Here is a 24,635-nt window from a genome sequence, read left to right as displayed (position 1 = left end):
TTTTACTGATAAAGCTTTCTCAATATTATATCTGAATGCAAGAAACTCATTCAAACCATTTAAACTTAACTTCTGTTTTTTTCTGGAAACAGTATATATATAATATTTTGTATACAAAATAATATAGTTAATGGGCATGGGAGCATTTTCAGTAATTCCAAAAAGTATTGTTTCCAACTTAAAATCAATGATTTTCCTTATTCTGCTAAATATTCTCTCTTTTAAATCTTGCCATAGCTTTAAGGACTGTGGACATTTCCAAAATGGATGTTCTGTAGTTTCTATTTGTATTTTACACATATAACAGATATTGTCATTTGACATCCCAATAGTATTTAAATAGTTTTTAATTGGGAGGATACAATTTTGTAATCTGTATTGAAACCATTGCAGTGTTGTGTCTTTTGTAACTATAAAGACAATACTATATGAATTTTTCCAATTTATATTTCTTAAAATTTTCTTTCAATATCCATTTTCTTTCAGCTGTATTTACTAATTTAATTTTACTATTTAATATGTCATACATGTCTTTACAACTTTTTTTTCTTTATGATAATATAAATTTGACTTGGTATGAAGGGCCTCTCCAAAGTTGTTTCTGCAGTTAAGTTTTAATTTAATTGTTTACAACATTGCCTAATAGACTGGCATATACTATGATAAATCAAGAAGTTTCCAGAGTTTATATTGTATTTCAGTTTAAAATTTACAAAAGTTAAAAAAACATTATTTTGCTCTAATAGATCACAAACATTTTTAACACCCCGATCAAACCATTTTCGGACAAAAAAAAGACTTTTTGCCAATACCAAAAAGTGGGTTTTCCAGATTGGGAGAGTTAAGAACTGCTTAATAGATTTTACTTGGGCTACTTCTGAAACATTACCCATGCCTTAAAAACATCCTTCCAAAACATATTACTAGTATTATTTTTTTTAATAAAATCAATTCCCATATCCGATATATTTTCTACTGGAAAGTGCTCTGCTTCAAAAATATGTATCCAGCCGAATCGATATTGGTTTGATTCGCCATTTCGTACATATTGATCGACATCGATTTTATATTACCAAATCATACATATTAAACACCTCTGTGTACATACGCTTCATTGGTCATTTGTCTGATGAAGTGAAAGAGTACATACGTTCATACTTTTGCTGATTTCACTGCATGAACCTTTCTACAATAAAGAGAACTTACCAGGTAAGTGAGTATGACGTAGTTAGATCCTATCACCTGCTTTGTGGCAGTGCCACCGTTTATTCCAGCAGTACTTCCTGAAAAATCAATTTATATTAATCAATACAAGAACGATTAAGAAATGTTATTCTCTTTCCCTGGACAGGTTTATCCTCACTTTTACTGGTGTGAGATATTCTTTTCTCCCACCCTTCACAGTTGTAGCTATCGTTTTAACCGGGAAAGATTAGCGTGTCACCTCCTAAGGGGAGATAGCCTCGTGCCGATTAGCAGCCGTGGTTTAGACAACCAAACAAATCACCCCGATATTTATCTATCAGACTCTCAAGGTAGGGAAATATTCTATTAGTCTCAACCTCGAGTTGAGACGGGGGGATTTCTCTATTCATAACAATGGTATGACGTCACGTCAACAATACAATGACGTCATGTCAACAATGCAATGTCGTCACGTCAACAATCCATCAACGTCATTTCAACCCTGAATTTGGCCTGTAACGTTAACATTTCAATATTTATATGCTACACAATGGGAACAGGATAAGAGAAAAATAATCTCTCACCCCCTTGGGTGTAAACAAGGGGAATCTCAACCATCGAGAAAGATCCTTAAGTTACCAAATACTTAAGAATCTTCCCCCTCGGGTTAAGATTTCCATATTTCTATTATGCTTTATCCGACGTAACAGTATAGCACATTATTCAAAAAGTTTCATTGATATGCCTTTGTTCTTAGCTTCGTTGGTGAAATTCAAACATCATGACACGTTCCACAAAGTAATGCTTTCGTTATATTTTGTTTTGTTATTGTTCGCTTATTCTAATTTTTGCGCCATATCTAATCAGCAAAATAAGCATATAAACTCTAACAAAATGTGTTACAGGAGAAACCATTCAATATCAAATGTAATTTAACTAGACAAGTAAACATAAACCACCCTACGCATCAGAGATTAACTGTTTATTTTATAATGTTAATCGGTTGTTTAATCATACTATCTTCTTTATTGATGTCCCATATCCAGAACTAACTACGGTACTGCAGGTCAAGATAAGTATAAGATATGCTCATCAGATAAACTCTAAGGAGAGTTGGGTCCCACTAACATTTTAATTTTACAAAATACCCCTAGATATTATTTATTTATCATAATTGACTGGATTGGTACATTAATAAAGCATTGACATTTTACAAAATTGTGTTAAATCTGAGTAAACAATTAACTTACCATCCGGTTTCTGTACGTGTGGGACCGGAAGACCACTGTCTCCTTGGACTTTGATGCTGAAAGCTTTGCACGTGTGATCAATTGGAATGTTAATAGAAGCACATCCGGTACTGCCACCTTTGATAATGTCACGGATTATTTTTACTTCGGAATTAGACAACGAACCCTGAAAAATACAAACAAAAACACTATAGACCAAAACTTATCAAAAGAATGTGTGAGAAAGGAAATAGGAAAAGAATGAGGTACGGTGTACATTAATGTATTATAGATTCGTGTTGATACAATTGCCTATAATTCTACGTTTTCTAGACGATATACTGTGAATTATCTTGAAGCGGGCATATCTTTGTTGATAAAGTACACTGTGTATTTAAAATCAATATCATAAATGATATAGTCCTGATCAATTGAAATATATAAACGCATACTTTCAAAACATCAACAGTTGTAGCTACGTTGGATGAAGTCGTTTGAAACACGTGACCACCAGATGCTTGAGCAATCCATGTGAAATAGTCCATGCCTGCCCAAGAGGTCGGTGTGGAGCGTTTACTCCGTCTGCTGCTCACTGAAAATAAAATAAAAAAAATAATGCAAAAGTTCCATTTACGGATAAAAGGTAATAATGTAATATTTTTATACACAATACAGATCAGCAAACTAATATAAGTTTAAGTCTGACTTGAATATTAAATTTTTGCTGCGTCTCTTACATTATGATTAATAAGATATAGTGTAAAATATGACAAACTAGACCATACCGACTGATCGCTTTCCTACATGTGAGTACAGGTGTCCTTTTTCACGCCTTAGACTGAAACCTCTGTTATCGTGTCCTTCTATGACGACTTGGTAATCCTGCAACGCATCAATGTATATCATATAAAATCATGCCAAAACGGCATCATAATTGAAACTTATTTAGTTTACAATACAATGGTTTGTAAACACCTTACTTGAAGATATTGCATTAAGTCAGTTGAATAACAAAACATATTGTATTTCCAAAATAATCAACATAATGACATTATTATTGGTAAGCAAAAAAAAAAAATGCTTTAATTAGAAAAATAGGACAGTTTCATCTGACGAATTCGCCACAAAAATCCACCATTTCATCTATTCCTAAGTTTATATCTGCAGTTCAAAAATATATCATTACGGTACCTCCCCTGGTAAGAAGACTTGTCCAATAAAGGACTTCCGGACATCACTTCCGTTCATTGGTGACAACAATGTTGACGTGATGGCCTCACCGTATTCGTCATCGAGAATCACATGACTCACCAACACGTTCTCGCGGGATTTTACATCAAGAGAAATGTCGTAAAGCGTATCTGTAAAAAGGTAACAGAATTTAATATAAGATAATTTGATGCAATGTTGAAATGTGTCTTTAAATTACTGAAAGTGTGCATCACACTGATTAAATACAATGTACCTTTTTGTGAAGTGCGCAGAAACTCGTCCATTTCAGTGAAAGTAGACTTTTTTAATTTGAAGGAAAATGTTGTTGTACTTTCCCCGGAAACTTTCAATTTCCAGTCACTTTTGTCAAGTCGATATATCTTCCATATCCCAGGTGTTGGATTCTGTAATTAAAAATAGATTATGTCAAGCATGTTGATGGAGAGCAAACATACATTAACAATAATGATAAATAATATACAGCATTTGATATAGCGCCCTATCTAACTAACTTAAGCCACTCTAAAGCACTTTACAGTACAGATATATACAATTACATTAATCAATACAATTTTTGAGGAATTCGCAGGAGCTGCCTTATCAGGTGCTAACTACTAGTTCTATGAAATCTGGCTAATACCTCCCTATGTGTGTATGCCTGTGTGTATGCTGAAGATGTAATGTGTTATATTGGTAGTGGGACCGTGCTTCGAACGGCATCATTCATAGTGCCACCTCACTTGAATGCTACAGCACAGATACCGCAACATCAACTCCAGACTAGTTTTCACTCAACCTCGGTTGTTCTGTGGGCAGGAGAAAAACACTTTCTCTGAATATCCATGCGTGCGACGACTTGGGGGATCGAACCCCGGCCGCCTGCATGGAAGGCTGTGGTGTTAACCACTCGACTAATCCGCCCAATGTCTTGTCCGCATTAACGAAAACAATATTTATGAATAGCATCTTTTTCACGGAAATCATTTTTCTAGTATGTTGTATTAACATCCTGAAAGGTTTGTATACCGAGATTATCATTTCCAGTTTGTTGCCTGCCAGCTGGGTTCCGGAAGCTTCCTCCCCATCTAACGATACATAGGACCCTATGAACAAATATGTAAGGCATTGTTAGTATAAAAGCATAGAAATACAACAAATACTAAAACCAAAGTTTATTTAACAATCATCCGACAACGTCTGTATCATCAAAATGATCTGTATTTCAATGTTAAACATTGGAGGTTATTGAAACGTTTTTTACTGATGATGCTTTGTTGTAAGATATGATTTTGAAATATTATGTTTTTAAAATAAATTATTTAAAACACAAACAGTATGTAAAAACAATCAAATTGTAACAAAACTGTAATTCAGTGTAGGAATACTACTAAATTAGATGCGTAAGAGTATTGGAAGCACCATTTTAAAATATTTTAACATGTGAGAAGATGATAAAAGGATAAAACAAATGTTCAGTTCCATTTCAGTTTGTGTGTGTAATAGAGCATTTACAGAAAATGCGTTCTAAGCACAATCATTTAGAAAGTAGGCCATCCGCAATATATGATTCCAGATTTAGAAGCTTCTTAATTGTGACAAACTAACCGTTTGGTTTTTGAATGGCGAAGTATGGTATCCCCACATCTCCCTCGATCTTAACCACAATACTGTTGAGGGACGCGTCTACGGGGATCTGTACCAGGGAGGAGTCGTCATGTGCAATCGTTTTTTGAAGTATGATCACCTGATCAGTACCTAAAGCCTGGAAAATATAAGATTTTACACATCGCAGTATAATCATAGGTTGATTGAATTAACATTACGAGCGCACAAATGCTCTCAATGTCTAAGTAGCCTTCATTAGTAAAATAGCAAAAACGTTTCGGGAGAAACAAATATATATAACAACAAATGATATAGGCAACAAGATCTTCTCTGCCGTCACCCATGGAATGAGAGAAAAGAGTCCATCAATAAAAGTTGATTTCCACAGGGATTGTGTATAGTAGATTAAATTATAAGGATTAACTTGAATATATTTGTTATGTTATGGAGCTATAACACCAAAAAACCGGAGTGTACTCTCATCATAAACCGCGAAGCGTTTTATTTAGAGTACACTCCGTTTTTTGTTATAGCTCCATAACATAAAAAAGATATTCCAGTTAATCCTTAAATGAACAAATATTGACCAAGCCCCGTTTTGATATAATGTTTTTTTTTATTTATAGAAAAGTGATTTACCCTTTTCCTTTTAGCTAAATGTTGTTGAGTAGTTGCCATCTTGCCCGTTATGTCATCATAATGATGATAGGCTTGTTGAAACTGTCCGTTACCTACATTTAAAACAGAAATGAAAAATATCATATGTTTATTGTTCAATGGAAATGAAACAATCGTTCTTGATTTTATTGACGTATTTTGACTACGTGAAAGTCTAATTGATGTCAGTTTTATCACCATTTGCTTTAGCTATCCTGATCTAAACTCCTGCCAATTTCTCAAGAAATTTCCACATGCATCAGATAAGAAGCATTGCAGATGCATTGCAAAATCCTATGTAAAACGTCGTTTTCACTCCTGTCTCATTGCATGCACCATAAACAACCGTTACCATCAGCAATGTTCGTTAACTTAATTGTCATGAAAACCTCTACCAAACTGAATAAGCGCTGGATTAACTTTAATAGAAAGTTATACACAATTTGACTCTTGTCATTTAGAGATTAATTTATTGTGCTTCGGATATTATCTGTGCTAAAGAGGAAAGGCATACTATAGCGCCAATCCACATCAACAAAATTAGAACAGAAAGTAGAAACGAAAGGACAGCAGCATGGACCAACGAGACATCAAATCAGAAGGAGGGATACCTGAGGTAGTTACGGAGATGGTTGTTACATGTTTTATTCTTGATTTAAACGTGTCCCTTGTGTCGTGAAAACTACAAGTTGCTTTTCGTTTTCAAGAACTTTAAGTTTCAGTTATACTGAAGCTATATTAATTTTAAATAAGTGTTTATTTAAAGCATATTACAAAAAGGTACTTAATACCCAAAGAAGGTACCTGTACTCGCAATTTTATCATCACCTACTTTGTAACATCTGTGCGTCCACAGACCGTCGCTGGACAAAGTGGGCGTTGTTACTATCACATGACCCTGTGACGACAAAGTCGATATGAAGATTCTTTTCTGACACGATACTGAGAATGTATTGTTGTTTCTCTGGGTCTTTGGCTGTTGCGTCCGTGAACACATACACGTTAGAGCTGGGCTTCGCCTTCACCACCGCTATGAAAACAAGGAGATTGTTCCAAAGGATGTTTACCTGTTCATTTTGAAGCATTACATATATCATAAAGCTTTCCTTCATGACATGAACTAAAATGGCAATTAAAAAATACAGCACGGTATTTTAGGCAATCCTTCTATGTTTTGCACACTTTACAATACCAGCTCGATGGGATGTAAATATACATGCAAATTCACAGGTTTTGAAGTCTATATAAGTAGCAGATACCACAGCTAAATGTGTAAGACAGCGTATATCCTTATTGATACGGTATCATTTGATGGTAACAAATATATGACACTGGTTGGATACCTGGTTAACGTCCACATCACTTGTTTCTTGTACAAATGTATAGGTGAATGTGAGGACGTTCACATAAATAGAACAAATACTAATTATTATTCCCTTTCTAAACGTAGACCTAACATTGATATGTTATGTAACACCCTTCCTTTACATTAGTTCCTTTAATTTACTACAATGACAATTGGCAGTGTATCATGCAAGTGGTATCCTAGTAATGTACGTACCCGCTTTAAGGCCAGACATGACGTATTCGGGGCAGTCTCCCCCGCCCGATACCTGGATTGCGTTCACCCAGTTTACGATATCGCTGGGGTTTGTTGATTCCTGCACGGTCGTGGCGCTCTCTAGTACAGGAAATTCATGTTTATTGGAGGATTATGTAATAAATTAGTAGTTTGAAAATTCGACCGATAAACAAAGCATAAAAAGTGCGTTTCAATTATCATTTTCATATCGATTAACCAATCCATTATGTAAATATATCCTTATGATTTCATTACAAAACTAAATAGTAAATATTACATCTTTCATATTTTTATACGATCAGAGTAACTCTATCAATGGCGCATTGACCAATCAGCTATCTTGTTTCCCCGAGCACGCCATTACGTAGTCGTATTTCTAAATATATCACTGATACGCGTGGAAAGAGAGTAGCAAAATAAGACTTTTTCTCAAAAAAAACATATATAATTAAATATAAAAAGTCGTTATTTGTATTGAGCTCTCCTCGTTTAAGTTAACGGGATTTCTAAACTCTAGTATTGTGATGCATGCGTTGGAAAGGTTTATCACCTAATTTAACTCATTTATATACAGTGACTACTTCATGCTTACCCGGGTCACTGAATGTAACAAGAATATAGTTGTATGGCTGGAGCCCTGTTCCCTTGGTCAGGTTTATGATTTCCTGAGTTTTCGTCTTTACTGCCTGAACCACACTCCCCATAGATCCACTGATGTCTATTACAAATACCAACGAGTTCCCAGGACGTAGTTGGAGCAATTCCTCGAATTTATCATTTCCAATTGCTTTTAAAATGCCATTGACTGCAATTGTAAAAATTGAAGTCAAAATCATTAAAACACGTGACAGGCATGAAACTCGAGTTATTATGAATATGAGCAAATAACCGTGTTATATACTTTATATCATCACCTTTATACTATCCAAATTTTGTCGTTACATATATCTTTACATTGAACAATGTACAACCTTACCTGGATCTGTGAGGAAGTACTTGGTATGTGCTATGGCTGCTTTCCCCGCGTCAGCGTGCTTGAAGAAATGTGGAGACAAATTTACGTCCTTGGTGTCTTTGTTGATTCCCCCGAGAGCTGCGATAGTTTCCCCCGATCTATCGTGTAAACCCCCATGGCTACATTTACCATTGGTAAAAGTGGTGGGATCCTCTGAAAAAAGGACATTGTGATAATGTAAGTATGATACACTTTTTCGACCGTTAAGGTGTTTTTTTATTATTAAAATTATCATTATCCCATTATCTTACTTTGCGTTGCATAAGTAAGTAAAACACAATCTTAATTGTAGATTAATGGAAACTGTCTGTTTCATGATTACGAATAGTCGTCCCATTCATTAAATTTAACGTTATTTGCATTTTAAGAAATTACATGTATTATTGATTGGCAGACCTCTCGACAACAGGAGCCCTGATAACAGGAATCTGCTATACAGTATTTTATTGATAAAGAAAAAATCCCCAAAAGAAGGGGGATAAACTGTACATTAACCTTCTCTTTTCATCTTTGATAACACCTTGAAATTTGACATCTCCACTTTTCCAATTTCGTTTAGTTAATCAGAGTTAAGAAAACAAACGTAAGTGACTGTTGCTGAATGCTTTGACTATATCGAATTAATCATTAATAACACGAATGATTTATTTTCTTTGTTAATCGTATACAAAAGAGTAAGTATGATGGACAAATTATTTTTTACTTACTGTTAGGTTTCGTGATGTCCTGTCCATCACGATATCCACTGGTCAGTTCATGTGGAAACCCCATCATGTTAATGAAGCAGGGAAATCCTATTGATGTTCTAATGGTAGATGATGTGGTAACGTAACAATATAACATTATAAATAAAGATGGTGAAGAAAGCTCTGTCTTGATCACATTTAACAAAGACGAAAACATCTCAGTTATTTTACATTAAAAATTAATGGTTTACTATTTCGATACTAGAGTTTATTTAAACATAAAAATAAGCAGGACTTATTGTAATGAAAGTCATTCCCAAACATACACACACACACAAAACTGCAGTTGAAAATAGTCAAGCTATGGTGTTTTTGGACATTTAGCATGCAGAAATGAAAGGCTTTCAAAAGTGTAGAGTGGTTTATTGATTTCCTTCAAAATGGTAAATTTTCAACCAAAAAGAGCAAAACAGGCGATATAACGTCTCTCTTTGTACTGTTATATCTCCTAAACCAGTTGTCGAATGAATTTGACATTTCATATATGCGTACTCCATTAATTCCAGATAACGAATATAACAATTAACTTAAATTCCCGATGAGGCCGGAAATGACCCATAACGTCTATAGTCCTTTGAGCGAAATTTGTCGATATTTTAATTTGGAACATTTAGAGGCTACAGCAACTACGGTGGTCTGAAGGCAGTGCGCATTGCCTTCCATTCACGAATACTCCTATATTGAATTGTCAGATTGTTTTTGAGAAAAGTAGCGGAAATCCCATCGACGGGAGAAAGAGGAATGCATAAGAATAATGACGAAAAGAATGAAAAACGGGGCAAAAAATAATATTTTCCGGAAAACGAATGAATAAAATTTTCGAACACTTACCCACAACTCTTACACATATCAGTTGAAGGCATGGCGAGGTTTGTCAATGTTTTACCAGGCAGACCTTTTAAAGAATGACAATGGTTTGTGATAAAATACACAAGCTTCTATTATATTCATTTAGTATCTTTTTATATGTTATTAAATCAGAAATATCAAATCGAAAATCACTTCTTTTGAAAGGCAAGTTTAGAGAGGAACATTCCTTTTGTCAACGTTTTTTCTTTGGTTGACAAATTTGTTTCAGGAATGTGTTACGTAACCACTTTAAAACCTCCACTGTTAAGTCTATCAGTGATCGGCTATAAATCTTCAGTGATTGTACAGGAGAAGGAAGTTGCCTATATATACTATTTTGATTTGTGTCCCATTCATAAATTAAGTACAATGGATGTTATCAATTAAGTACACTTGATGTTCAATTTACTTCATACTAATATATATAGAGAGAAATAATGGCCTTTATGTAACTCGTAACTGTTGTATAGGTTGATCAGGAAGAGTGATGTTTTCATATGCTGATAACGAGTGTTTTATAGAAGCTATCTCAAATTAGAACTGTTCGGTAATTTACAACATTATTTTGCAGTTTATTAGATTGCATATTGTGGTATTACACATTGGGTGTATAATGGGTAAGACGTCGTCACATCCTTTGCTTTATATACATGGAGACATTACGCATCATTATCAGTGTTTTATGATCTCGTTATACAAACGTTGATTACAAAATCGCCTTGGCTTGACAGCAACAATAAAATTAATCAACTCCGCATGTTCAAAAGTATGCATCACCGACATTATATACGATAAAAGTATAACAGACATGATCTGATATACCTTCAACAAAATAATACATCTTTTGTGAATAATACAAGTGTTATCTCGTCTGTCAATGCATGCTGTCAGCTTTTAATCTAAAATATAACTAATACTTGAATTCCTTTCTGCAGATTTTCTCGTAAACTGAGGGATCTAAGAAACGTTCTTGTCAAAAACCCAGACGGCAAAGCAGAGTTTTTTTCGAATGTGTAAACCATTGAAATGTTTACAATGACTATATAGTTCTTAGTATTTCAGCAATTGTTTTGGCCGTTGAAAGGGCCGCTTCGATTTCTGTTTTCCTTTTGATAAATGTTACAAATACATTCGTCTTTTTCAAATCCATTAGCTGTTTTTCATTGTTTTCTTTTTATGCTTACACTATCCAACGTAGAAAAAAAATAGTCTGCGTGTATACGTGCAGTGTGATCTTTAAATTATATTTATTAACATGCGTCAACATATCAACATCGTAAAGTGGTATTTCTCATCTGTTTTTTTAATAAACACCCCATTAAAACAATACTTTGATTTTCTTACCTAAGTCTGAGTATATGTCCGCGTTGTTCTGTAGCTCTACCCAGTTTGTGTTACTATAAAAAGACTGGATGATGTGGAAATACTGGCCGACCAACTCTCGGGCTCGTTCGTAACTTGGGCTGACGGCGCCGAGAACTTGCAGCAAATTATCCCGCAGCTGATTCAAACGCGTATGAGCTGCAATCAATTAAAAATTGCTGTTGTTTTTTAAATCAATTGTACCTCATTCGTATTTTTAACACGAAGAACAAATTCGACGCAATACATAAAATTACTTAAAATAAGATATTCTAGAGTGGATTTTTTTATATAATATATATTCTAATAGCAAATGAAGGATAACACTTAGGCGGAATGTGTCAGCTAATGCTAATACAAAAGATTAAGTTGAACAGTACTACAATATACGCTTACGATAATAAACGATTTTGTTTTTTCTTTTGTACCGATGTATTGTTTATAAATTGATTACATACAAAGGGTAAGTCATATTACAAGCTGGATACTTGTCTCCTTGCAGCTTATTTTCGTAAATGAATTTTTAACATTGTTTTCTGGAATATAACAATTAAAATCAGATGAATAATGCTGTAAATAGCTACGTACGGGTCAAAGGTGGTAATCGTTTTAGGAGAAGGGCTAAATATAAGATGCATTTAACAATTAGCAAAGGTATTCATGTACGTATATCAGCTTCTGTACAATCGTTTATTTCCATAGATAGTGTTCACTTTAAGATAAACACGCATCATAAAAGGCATGTTTAGAAGATTAAGGTGTTCTAGAAGTGGTAATTACTCACCCTGTGGGATTTGCTCCCCGTTGACATACCACACTGCTTCCCGGTAATGTTCCTGGTCCACTTTGGTATTCTGTTTCACGATATCATTGATAGCTTCCTGGAACCGAGTCTCCGAGGACGTGTCTACAACATCGATTCGTGATTTAAAGATATAACTGTCATTATATAATATATATTAAAATATCGTTGTAAACCACTCAAACTATATTTTGCACTAATTAGTTTTGTTTTTAGTTTTTTCTTTGTTTTATTGGTACACGTGAGAGTTGATTCATTAGATGGATTGTCTCCCTTGGTATGTTTGTTCCAATCATGTCACAGTTAATATATATACATTTACATATGTGAGCATGTGCGTTGTTTAGTAAAGGAGAACATATCAATCATGTACGAAGAATGACATATTTGCCTTGTATGTTTATGATACCATAGGAAGGTTACGCGTATATCATAGTAATTGTTTTGATTGGTTAGGATTTATACTACTTTGCTATGCGATGGAGACCCTACTGTTTATAAATATTTCATCTAAAGTTACATACCAAATCCTTATTTTTATAATATATGCTACCTTAATATGACATGAAGGAAGTTATGTCTTATGACATCATTTCTTTGGCTTGGAGGACACTACTGGTTATGAGAATTTAGTATTATCATATGCATGACCTATGTTATAAGAAACCATGTCTTCCTTAAAAGCTAGTTAAATTGATTATTGAAACTATAATAAAATTGACAAAATATACTACGATGCGTCGATACACATTCACAGACATTGAGGAAAAGGAAAGATGCAAAGAACAAGAGTAAAACTGGCGGTGAAAACTCAGGTCCTCCGAGAGAACTACTTGTACTCATATCATCGTGGTTGACATTAGGATTTAACAGTTGGAAAACAGGTCATTATCTAATGGAAGAGAGAAAAAATAAGCTACTGGGTTTCTTGGCCAACTCTAACTAAATAGTTTTGATATTTTAACAGGCTCTCTAATTGCAAAGCGCATGAAAGGCTGGACTATTATTTCTGAAAAGGGAGAGCTTACTGTTGTGAAGTTAAAGTCGCTCCCGTGAGTACATGTGGACTACACAAATGACTATGTTCTGGCGGTACGGTGACCATTATTGTCGTACTGTAGGTAAATTGCACAGAGCTCGATATTAAGGCTGCCATTTTTGTCAAAAGACAGGCGAATGTGATATTATTTGGTAGTAAGACGATTATTACAGTCATGCTGAAGCTTAATGTGGAATAAGGAAGCTGGAAGAAGTATATTGTTTGTTAAGTTTTAAGTTCATTAAGATAAATAAGATGTAAGTAGTTTTCGATAATTTTGTTACTCAATGTAAAAACATTATCGATATATCTTAGCATAACATCAAAGTATCAAGTATCCTAGATATCCTTTATTTCCTTTCTCTTTTAATTATTCTATTTCTGATACAAAGAAAGTAGAAGTATCATTATCAAAGCACCTGATGCAGTCCGTTTATTTTATTTCTGGGCGATTGATTCAAATTCGAGGCCATTGGTGTACAATGCTGTACACAGTTTGGCTGCTAGGACAAGTAGGAAGTATAAGAAGCAAGCAAACAAATAGTAACTTCTTGTTACATATATTAGGAATTCAAATGGTTAAAGAAAATAAGAAAATAATAATACGGGGCCATAATTTTGAGTTTTTTTTATATGCGTGTATAGTTTGTAAGCTGTACTAGATTCATGCGATTTTTCTATGTGAACATACAAGGGGTGTAGGTTTAAATAAAAGTATCCAAAATGTGTAAGTGCTCTGACATACTCAGTACTTATATAATTATAAACATATGCTGCTTTTAACTGATGAAATTTATCGCATAAAAATACCTTGTGTACACATCATGTCACGTACAATAATTGTTTACATTCTCTTATCTTTACTTTAATTGTCACGTATTTGATGTTGTGTACTTGCCTACCAGCTCACTTAGGATTTCCATGGGAAGTCCGGTTCCCTCCCACATTAAGACACCTACGAGCTTCCATTCGAATCAAGAAAAATAATTAAAATAGTTTATAATTTTTGTTTCATAGTTGTTGTAAAATGACCTTAGTAACGACTTTACGTGAAATTGATTATTGGACAGAAAGAAGTAATTAACGTGGAAGGTAAGAGTAGGTAACAACGTGTTACGTGAACATGGTAAACGTGACCAGTTAAATGTTATTTGACAGAACGCTGGCTTTACAGCAGCACTTTCATGCTAAGTGCAAAACTGTTTTTGATTGCTGTTTTTGACTGATTGTCTTTTATTTCATTTTTACTGGCAGCATTTAAAACGGACACTGGTTTTAATATAGAAAAATCAAAAAATGAATCGCTATAACGCTTTATATACAGTTTTATCTTCAGTTACTTGTTTTCGAAAAAGTTCAGAAAAGTATTTATTTATTTATATTATTTGTTTACTTTATTCCTCTTCTATAGGAAAAAAGATACCAGACCAAACCTGCGTTGGGTGGTTGGGTGGCACAGTGGAAAGTGCACTTGCCTTTCACCCAGGCGGCAGCGGTCAATTTCCCAATCGGACGTGAAAAGGTGACGGGTCACGAACCCCGATCACGTAGGTTTTCACTTGGTACTTTGGTTTTCCGCCACATTAAGGTCCCCACGTGCCCTAACATCTTTGCTAACATAGTGTGATTGATAGAGTGATAAAACATTGTTTGGTAGTTGTCGTAAAATAAATTAAGTTATGTTTTTTTAAACCCGCGTCTGATCCAAAATTTTAATCATTTGGATAACTGTAACTAATACCTTCACATGCATCATATATCTAGGGAGTTCTGCTTATTACGTCATCCCAAACATCGGGAGGAATTGCTCTACTTAAATTTAGACGGTAAAGCGATCATTTGTCATGAAAAGAGGTATCTAAATATTGAGTTCAAAACCACCCTTAGTTGTTTCGTTCGGAATTGCCTACAGGTCACACGAACCAATTCAAGTGTTTACTAGAAATCCTAAGTAGAGATTGAACGTTTATAGATATAAGAATAATGTCTGCAGTGGACACGTCAATGGTTGATAAAACCATTGATAGAAAAGTTTGGCAGTACAGCAAGCCTGTATACATTTCCTAAGAGAAATAAAAAGTCTCCATTGTGTAATGCTTTATTCAGAATAAGACGATCCTTATCCCAAATCCTTACTTCAATATCCGATATTTATATGGTGATTGAATTGACAGATTCAATCTCGTGCTTTCAAACAAGTCACTTGTCCCTAGTACTAAATTACCTAGGCATAAACCGTTTGGTTAATATAAATGGTATCAAGCTCTGAAATTCCAAATTTTCTTTATTTTACAATGAACTTTTCCACAATACCAATGCATGTGAATCGTTTACATGTTAATGATCTTATATTTCTTATCGCAAAACAAACTTTATCTAAGGATCAATGATACCGTACATGAACATCATTGCACATAACACGACACACGTATTGAGAATAAAGGAGGGGCGTTGACATGCGTAATGAACACTTTGGGGTTAATCACGTAATGCCATGAGGATGATATCTACAAATCTATACAAATGGACCACGAACATATCACCCCATGGTTTGGGAGATAGAGGATCATAGCTGTCTCCAAACTTACTTAAGATTGCAAAATCTATATTTTCCTAACATTAGCTATAATGAAAAAAAACATGGACGCTCTTTAATAATTGTAACGTAAACTGTACTTCAAAAAGTAGATGGCTCTGTAAATTTGGAATCCAGTTAAATATTGAGAGTAATATAAAAACAAATATGAAAGATGAGCTGGAAATGCAACAATGGAAATACCAGAACCAAGAGAAAAGTAATAAGATTATCATTATAGTTTCTTAAACCCTTCTATTTCGAGACCAAATACCTAAAATATTAACTCAGCGGATGTTTTGCCTATTTATAGTTTTTGTGTTTTTTGTCTTTATTTGCGTTGCTACTCAAAATAATTCGCCCCTAAAGATTAAAATCCGATATAATATATAAAGGATTATGACCATGAACGTGCAACAACACAGATAAAGATATTCATATATTTGCACAGGAAACAATATTCAAATTTCGAACTTAAGATATTTTCTTTTCCTGCGTAGCTGAGTTTGTCTAGCATGGTATCATAATGTTTCTGTTGCAGTAATTCTTATGGGATTTCAAAGTGATTTAACACATATTTTATCCTTTTTTTGTTTGTTTACTAAGGTTAAATCAATTTCGGAAACGGATTTATATAAGTTATTTCAACTTGTTTCCGGATCCCATTCCTCTGTACTTTGTATGTTATGTGATATAATGCAACCTAATTTGGAATGAAATAAAGTTTATATTAATCCAATTCTTGTTGTTCACTAACTTATCTTTAGGAGATTTTTGCTATAAATTACTGATATAAATAGTTGACAAAAATTATATTTCTAATGTTACAGAATAGAAAAATATCTTTATTCAAACAATGTTAGACTAAAGAACATTCTCTAAAATGTAATGTGGACATTAGAGCTATTTTACCCACAATACACTACGTTTCCTATTGATCCTGAACAACTGTACAATTTATTTTCCACGAGACAATTAAAACACCACTTGATGTCTCAATATCCTCGTTGTCGCGTTGCATGAGCTCTTTATATAAAGCACGGCTTATACAATAATTAAGATAAGCACAACGATTACTGATTTCATCCTTATTGTAAATTAAGTAATAATATAGTGTGTATACACTTACTAGCCTCAATTATGTGTAACTTCCGTATATGTCTACTTGAAAAGTTTATATCACCCGCACAATTGTGCACACGAGACAAGTAATATGGTTTGCCTACACAGGACAGGTAAAATCACCGAATGACATGTATTCCGATGCCTGATATAAGGCCATAGGGGCTTCTCTATCCTTGACAGATAATATGATCCGAGGGCTTGATGTCCCTAACAGGTAATATCATCCGAGGGCTTGTCTATCCCAGATAGGTTAATAAGACCTGTTATAATGTATACCGGGCAGGTAATATCACCCGAGGGCTTGTCTATCCCAGATAGGATAATAAGAACCGGAATAAGGTGTACCGGGGCAGGTAATATCACCCGAGGTCTTGTCTATTCAAGATAGATAATAATACCAGAGATAATGTATACCGGGGCAGGTAATATCACCCAAAGATCTGTCTACCAGAGACATCTAAAACAGGTAATATAACCCAAAGGGCTAGTCTACCCCAGGGGTGATAACACCCAAGGTCTTGTTTACCCAGACAGGTAATATACCCCAAGGGCTAATCTACCCCAGGGGTGATGCCACCCGAGGTCTTGTTTACCCAGACAGGTAATATAACCCAAGGGCTAGTATATCCCAGGGGTGATGCCACCCAAGATCTTGTTTACCCAGACAGGTAATATAACTCAAGGGCTAGTATATCCCAGGGGTGATGCCACTCGAGGTCTTGTCTACCCAAACAGGTAATATAACCCAAGGGCTGTTCTGCCCCAGGGGTGATGCCACCCGAGGCATTGTCTACCCAGACAGGTAATATTACCCAAGGACAAGTCTATCCCAGGGGTGATACCACCCAAGATCTTGTCTACCCAGACAGGTAATATAACCCAATGCCTAGTCTACCCCAGGGGTGATGCCACCCAAGGTCTTGTCTACCCAGACAGGTAATATAACCCAATGCCTAGGATATCCCAGGGGTGATGCCACCCGCGGCCTTGTCTACCCAGACAGGTAATATAACCCAAAGGCTAGTCTACCCCAGGGGTGATACCACCCAAGGTCTTGCCTACCAAGACAGGTAATATAACCCAAGGGCTAGTCTTCCCCAGGGGTGATGCCACCCGAGGTCTTGTTTACGCAGACAGGTAATATAACCCAAGGGCTAGTCTACCCCAGGGGTGATGCCACACGAGGTTTTGTTTACCCAGACAGGTAATATCATCCAAGGTCTTGTCTACCCCAGGGGTGATGCCACCCGAGGTCTCGTTTTCCCAGACAGGTAATATACCCCAAGGGCTAATCTACCCCAGGGGTGATGCCACACGAGGTCTTGTTTACCCAGACAGGTAATATCATCCAAGGTCTTGTCTACCCAAGGGGTGATGCCACCCGAGGTCTTGTTTACCCAGACAGGTTATATAACCCAAGGGCTAGTCTATCCCAGGGGTGATGCCACACGAGGTCTCGTCTTCCCAGGCAGGTAAAATAACCCAAGGGCTAGTCTACCCCAGGGGGATGCCACCCGAGGCATTGTCTACCCAGACAGGTAATATACCCCAAGGGCTAATCTATCCCAGGGGTGATATCACTTAAGGCAAGGTTTTGAAAGGTCTAATGGTCTAAGACGGGAAGGCGTTGACAAATTGGTGTAACTTCTGAATAAACATCTACTCGAAGTTGGGACAATAAATATGTAAAAAGCAAAGAGTCTTTTTTAGACATGTAGTATCTCTGAGACAGGTAGTGTAATCGGAGAGATGGTCTATCCATGATAGATAGTACTACACGAAGGGTTGTCTACATTAAAAAGAAAGTAGCACCTAGGTGTTTGTCTACCACAATCTTGTAATATCACATGGAGGCTTGCTTACCCGATATCTTTTTGAAAATCACCCGAGGCCTTGTCTTTCCCAGACAGATATTATCATCCGAATGGTTTTCTACAAGAAACAGATAGTAGCACCTGGGGGTTTGTCTACCACAATCTTGTAATATCACCTGGAGGCTTGATTACCCGATATCGTTTTGAAAATCACCCGAGGTCGTGTCTTTTCCAGACAGATAATATCATACGAAGGGTTATCTACATGAAACAGCTAGAATCACCTGGGTGTTTGTCTACCAAAGACTTGTAATATCACCAGGAGGCTCTATTACCAGATATAGGTTTGAAAAATCACCCGAAGTTGTGTCTTTCCTAGACAGATAATATCACACGAAGGGTTGTCTACTTGAAACAAGAAATATCACCTGGGGATTTGTCTACTAAAGACATGTGATCTCACATGAAGGCTTGATTACCCGATAAAGCTTTGTAATACCACCATAGTTCGTGTCTACCCTAGAAGGGTAACATCACTAAAGGAGTTAGTGTCTACCTAGGACCTTGGACTTGAAATGACAATTGAAATTTACACCCTTTGTATTCCTTAATTGCTTCAATACTAAACGAAATTTACAACTCATGTCAAACTTTAAGGGAATTATTTGACTAGACTAAATAGTTGATATATACAAAAACTACCTTTACCGCTAAATTGGCAAGTAAATAAGACATGAAAAGGTACATTGTTTAACTGTGTTCCGCGTTAAATTGTACAACTATTACGTCATTTAACAAAAGGTAACTTACGACCATACCAAGTCATGATTTATTGTACTTAAACTAAATCAGGGTTAATCTGGGTTTTCTTGTAAAATAAATTAAATGGGTATTTTTTTTTATCTGAAAGATGTCAAATATTTCGAGGAACAATGGTCGAAATGTTCGTTTCGAGGAACTATGGTCGAAATCGAACATGTCAATATTGTATAGGTGTTACCCCCCTATTTGTCTTTGCCACTTTTCGTACGGCTATTTTTATTTCAAGTTCCTTTTTTTGTAATATTTCTTTTAACATTTCTTCCTGTATACCGATTAACTGTTCTACAACTTATCCATCTGTACATCGTAAAATCCCTATATAATTGTGCATGTCCACAATAAACATTGACTTTATGAGGGTTTAGTATTGGTGTAATAAAGTAAATAGCATACAGGTCCTTCACTGACTCACGAGCGTTAGTATATACAAATCATACAGATATATCTGACATCAAGCTAATTGAGATTAAATATCTTAATGGAAAAAGTCGTTCCCTAGGGCTAATTACTTGTCGGGTTTACTGCCCTAGATGTTAAGGATTACAGGTGAGTCGGTTTCTGTGTTTCGTCCTCTGTGAGGCTGTACTTGAGTCAAACACGGGTCTATAAGATAAGTAGACAGCCACTAAATAAATGTTAAGTCATCGAGGCTGTGTTATTTCTATTACCTTGCGTGGCTCTTCAATTTTCATCTTCTTGGCATTTATTTATTGGAAGCACTGACTACATATATATTGCTATATGGAGCTGATCATTTTTATATATTTTTTTATATTTGCAATACTTTTAATAGTTATGCATACACACTCAGTACAATGCCGACAGAAAGTTCATTTTCTAAAACTTCAGATAAATATACTAGTGTTTTCTTTTGCAATATAGACACACAAATAACTTTGGAAAAAATAACTTTACAACTACTGCCCCATCTAGGCCCGGAACTTACAAACTAAGACAACAAGCTACAGAGTCAATATATACCAGCTTCAACATATGTATATTATCATTACATTACTACCACCTCTTATAAGATTCCTCCGTTGTCTGTGCTTCAATATTTCGTTTCAACTTTAAGGTTAAAATGATTACATTCATGTCTCAATTGTTACATCAAAATGTTATGCATTTCCTATCCATGTGTATATCTATAGACATTGCGATCTAGATACTCATATAAATCAGATATAGACGATTGCTCATATGATCATGTCGAGGTTACCGGTCCGTTGACCATTGCAACATTAAAGAATCTTTTAAGGAGGCCAAGTAGATGTGACAGTAATATTTGCTGGTATTTCGCGACTAGGCGATTTGATCCTGATGTCATCGGCTCGAGGTATGCCCAAAAGCAGGAGTCATACATTGTTTTCCTTCGATTCAATTAGAAGCAATACAAAGTAGTTACCTGCCTGAATCATCTAATTATAATTATGTTATTATTTTTCTTTTCAAATCAATTTTATTGCATTTATGACACAATTGGATTAGGCCCAGGTATTAAATCCCTTTCCAGAAGAAAATACACACAGTTCATACATTCATATATATATATATATATATATATATATACAGAGAGATAAAGTAGTATAGAGAATATGTTATATATTTTATCATCGAATACATTCAAAATAGACATACAAAAGATTTCTAGTACAAACTACATTGATAAAGGTTTAATTAAAGTATATAAAATTATAGCCATGGGAATATTGATAACAATAGGAATATCTAAGAAACTATTGTGAAGTACGTGATGATACAACAATCCTACTTACTGCCGTAATAAGCACTGTAGAGTTTTCTAGCTGTTATGTCCACGATACTGGTGAGAGACCCTGCTGCGACGTTAGAACTGCTTCCCGGCGGAGGTACACCCTCGAAGTACGTTGCTACAGCTTGTAAAATACCAATTTCGGTAATGTCTGCAAGTGTGTAGTCATTTCCTTTCAAAAACGAGGCATACTGATTCGGGTAAAATCCTATTACGTTGGTAAAATTTCCAATTATCAAAAAGGATAGAAGCACAAGTTTGTAAAACATTGTCCAGTTTAATTTGTCTTATGATAAATACGACTGAAATAAGATAAAGATTGTTTTAACCTATTCTCGTCTGAAAAAGAAGAATATTGTAGTTTATACTTTTGTATTCGGTAACGTTCCGTTTGTCCAGCACTATTATGAAACAGCTATTTTGTAATGGTAAACTGTTTCCTATACACCAGTGGTTGTAGTTGCCAAGCCGTGGTCCTGTTTGAACAGTAACGGTCTCCCATTCGCCTTATCAAGTTCGAATCAACACGTGACACTACGGTGTTTTAGGGAATTTTTCAACAGACCGCAACATTATTATCGGTTTTTGTGAAATGACTAATGCGTCTATTAATGCCACTTTCTTCCTAAATTCCAGTTGTTTGATAAAGATTTATTATTCTTCGCTGCAGGTATCATTGAATGACAATGCGTTTATCCCAACACTTAAGGTATGAATCACGAGTGGCTAAGCTCCGTATGCACGTATGTACACGATCATTATGTATACCATTGTTATCGATGTATACGCAAAACAAGAAACATTTAACAGTTGTAGTTCATTCATATTTTTTTAATAATGTTATTGTATGTTCTTCATTGTTTTTGCGCGAAAGATATGTTTTCTGCTAGCTTTAATGCAGGTCGTGCAGCGGGGGGAAGTAAGCGTTGACGGGTTAGTGAACAGACGTAAAACATACAACCCGTAAGATGTTATTTGCTTCAAATGTTGTATATTTTCATGAAACCTTTAAGAATATTAAATAAAAGCAAAAAGAAACAAACACGTACAATAAACGCCTAAAACCCTTTTTGTTTTGTTTGTTTATTTGATTGATTTTTAATGTTTTTTAATTATTATTTAATATATTTATTTATTATTGATCAAATGAGCAATAAAATATAAAACAAATTCGCTTTGAAACACATTATATTCTTAACGTTATATTTTACACATGTTTTCTACAGTTACTCATCTAGATATAGATATAGATATATTACACTCATATGCTCAGTCTATACTGGACGTTTGTTTTTTTCTCTGTGTAATCATAATTTTATTGTAATGACGGCACTACTTACATAGTCTAAAAATATCAAAAAGTTGATTTCATAACTTTGTGTTATAATTTAACAAAGGAATGTAAGTTATCTCCTTATCAACTGTGACGTAGGAGGAACACTTAACCGTGTTGACGCCCAGTAATTGACCTGAAGTGGACAAACTGGACGTCTAAGCTTTCACCCTAACATGCAGTACATTCTCTGTGGGGATTTTTGGATGTCTACATACGATTCCATGTTGGATCTCTCACGATTCACTAGATACAACCGATCCCGCTGTTGGGACATGTATGTCATTTATTTAAAGAAATAGTGATACCAAATAGCATGTATATTACTCTCGTCGTTCTTATCGATACACCTTTAGACGACAGTTTACATGCTTTGAGGGTTTGTGTACGAATGCTTAATTGGTTTCTAGAGTATGTTGGTTTTATTATAACTGAAAGGTAAAAGTTCACGTTTTCTTGCTTTGTATATTAAAACAACAAGTACTTGAATTCTCTTTTTGATTGATTTTGATAACACAGAAGTCGACATCTAGCTGTGCATATCTTTTAAATTCGGATTTTGAGGATAAGTAAAAAATATTCTGGAGAGAGGACTAAGCGACGAAAATATATAAAATGTCTCTTGCCATTTATACAACATAATGCGGAATGGCGATATCGGGACAGAATAAGTTTCATACTTAACGTATCAAATGCTGATTGATCCCCATCCATAACATTTCGATAAGCAATATTTATGACGTCACTCTTGTGACTATAATTGGTATTTCGATAATCTGTCATACAATTAAGCCACTAATTGAGTTAAACAAGAATTATATAAGCATCAGATAAATGTCGTCTCACTTTCATTTTCTGATTTTCATTATATCATGCCTCTTTTTTTCCTATTCATAGTTAATACGCCATAAAATTGAAAGTTGCTCCTTTCTCCTTCACGAATTAAAAAGTTGACAAAATAATACATTATCAAATAATTAATCAATACCTTCTGACAATCCTTTTATTAAATCACTCATCGACTTAACTATCTTTTGAAAAAAGCCCTTTTAGTTAAACCCCCTACTGGACCTTCACCATCACATTTGCTGTTTTACCTCTTAACATCTCTTTCAGAGTCGCCCTTCCTGACCTGATTTCTGACACCCCCATATCTTGTAAGAGTTGTCCTGATATAAATTCACTTACACGAGTCCAATGTCACCGACAGGGGTGTGAGTAGTGTACAGTAGGTTTAGCTAAACACTTCAATATATTAATTTTATTTTACTTAAGATTGTCCCTGATGCATTTTATCTGTTTTATGTCCGTGGTTTACTCTATTTGATCCCACGTTTATTCCTACACATTTGCTGTCAAACATACTTAGCAATACACTCTCACTTATCGGTAAATTTCGCCTGTGCTTTTTTGTGAAGATTTATGTGTTTTGCTTGATGTCACCTTGGTTCCGGTTGTTGTCATTTGCAATGCGAATTGATGTCAAACTTGTTAATTTTTGTCTCTTTTTTTCTGAATTGTTTTGGTTTTGTTTCATTACTTTTGTTTTCATTTATTCCTTTTTACATTATTTTTATTTTTAAATTTCGTCACATTTATATGCTATTTCAACCTCAATCTAGCATATGCATTTGTCTGGTCAGTGTATTTTTATACAAATAAGTCTTAGTTCTTACTGAATTTTTAGTGTAGACGGCAAGTAATGCCCCTCATCGAACTCGCTTCGGTGTTAATTATTGATTAACTACCCAGAAATCTGGCATCTATTCCCATTGATGCATGCTATTTCACTATTCATTTTAATAAAGCATTACAAATGTTATCATATAACAACATTATGTTTATGCATGTACTTCATTCAAATTAAAGTGTTTTTTTTTATTGTATTACAATAATATGGGTTATTTATTAT

General features: G+C 34.9%; 1 protein-coding gene across 1 annotated transcript in view; it reads right to left on the bottom strand.

Moving 5' to 3' along the window:
• LOC110449122 overlaps positions 1–21,825 on the bottom strand; it is a 35,616-nt gene extending 13,791 nt beyond the window's left edge. The window contains exons 1-18 of the mRNA XM_021495760.1: positions 21,395–21,825; positions 12,227–12,349; positions 11,425–11,601; positions 10,063–10,126; positions 9,193–9,290; positions 8,447–8,638; positions 8,063–8,275; positions 7,450–7,569; positions 6,721–6,918; positions 5,871–5,962; positions 5,232–5,388; positions 4,653–4,729; positions 3,880–4,030; positions 3,606–3,775; positions 3,200–3,296; positions 2,867–3,006; positions 2,436–2,601; positions 1,207–1,283 (exon numbers count right to left, since the gene is read on the bottom strand). Of these exons, the coding sequence (XP_021351435.1) occupies positions 1,207–1,283; positions 2,436–2,601; positions 2,867–3,006; positions 3,200–3,296; positions 3,606–3,775; positions 3,880–4,030; positions 4,653–4,729; positions 5,232–5,388; positions 5,871–5,962; positions 6,721–6,918; positions 7,450–7,569; positions 8,063–8,275; positions 8,447–8,638; positions 9,193–9,290; positions 10,063–10,126; positions 11,425–11,601; positions 12,227–12,349; positions 21,395–21,659 (2,577 nt within the window). The 5' untranslated portion in view covers positions 21,660–21,825. The remainder of the gene's footprint in view (positions 1–1,206; positions 1,284–2,435; positions 2,602–2,866; positions 3,007–3,199; positions 3,297–3,605; positions 3,776–3,879; positions 4,031–4,652; positions 4,730–5,231; positions 5,389–5,870; positions 5,963–6,720; positions 6,919–7,449; positions 7,570–8,062; positions 8,276–8,446; positions 8,639–9,192; positions 9,291–10,062; positions 10,127–11,424; positions 11,602–12,226; positions 12,350–21,394) is intronic.
• Between the last annotated feature and the right edge of the window lie 2,810 nt (positions 21,826–24,635).

This window comes from Mizuhopecten yessoensis, unplaced genomic scaffold, assembly GCF_002113885.1.
Source record: "Mizuhopecten yessoensis strain PY_sf001 unplaced genomic scaffold, ASM211388v2 scaffold4505, whole genome shotgun sequence".
Classification (NCBI taxonomy): Eukaryota; Metazoa; Mollusca; class Bivalvia; order Pectinida; family Pectinidae; genus Mizuhopecten; species Mizuhopecten yessoensis.
The sequence above is the reverse complement of the archived record's forward strand: the minus strand, read 5'-3'. Positions and strand labels throughout refer to the sequence as shown.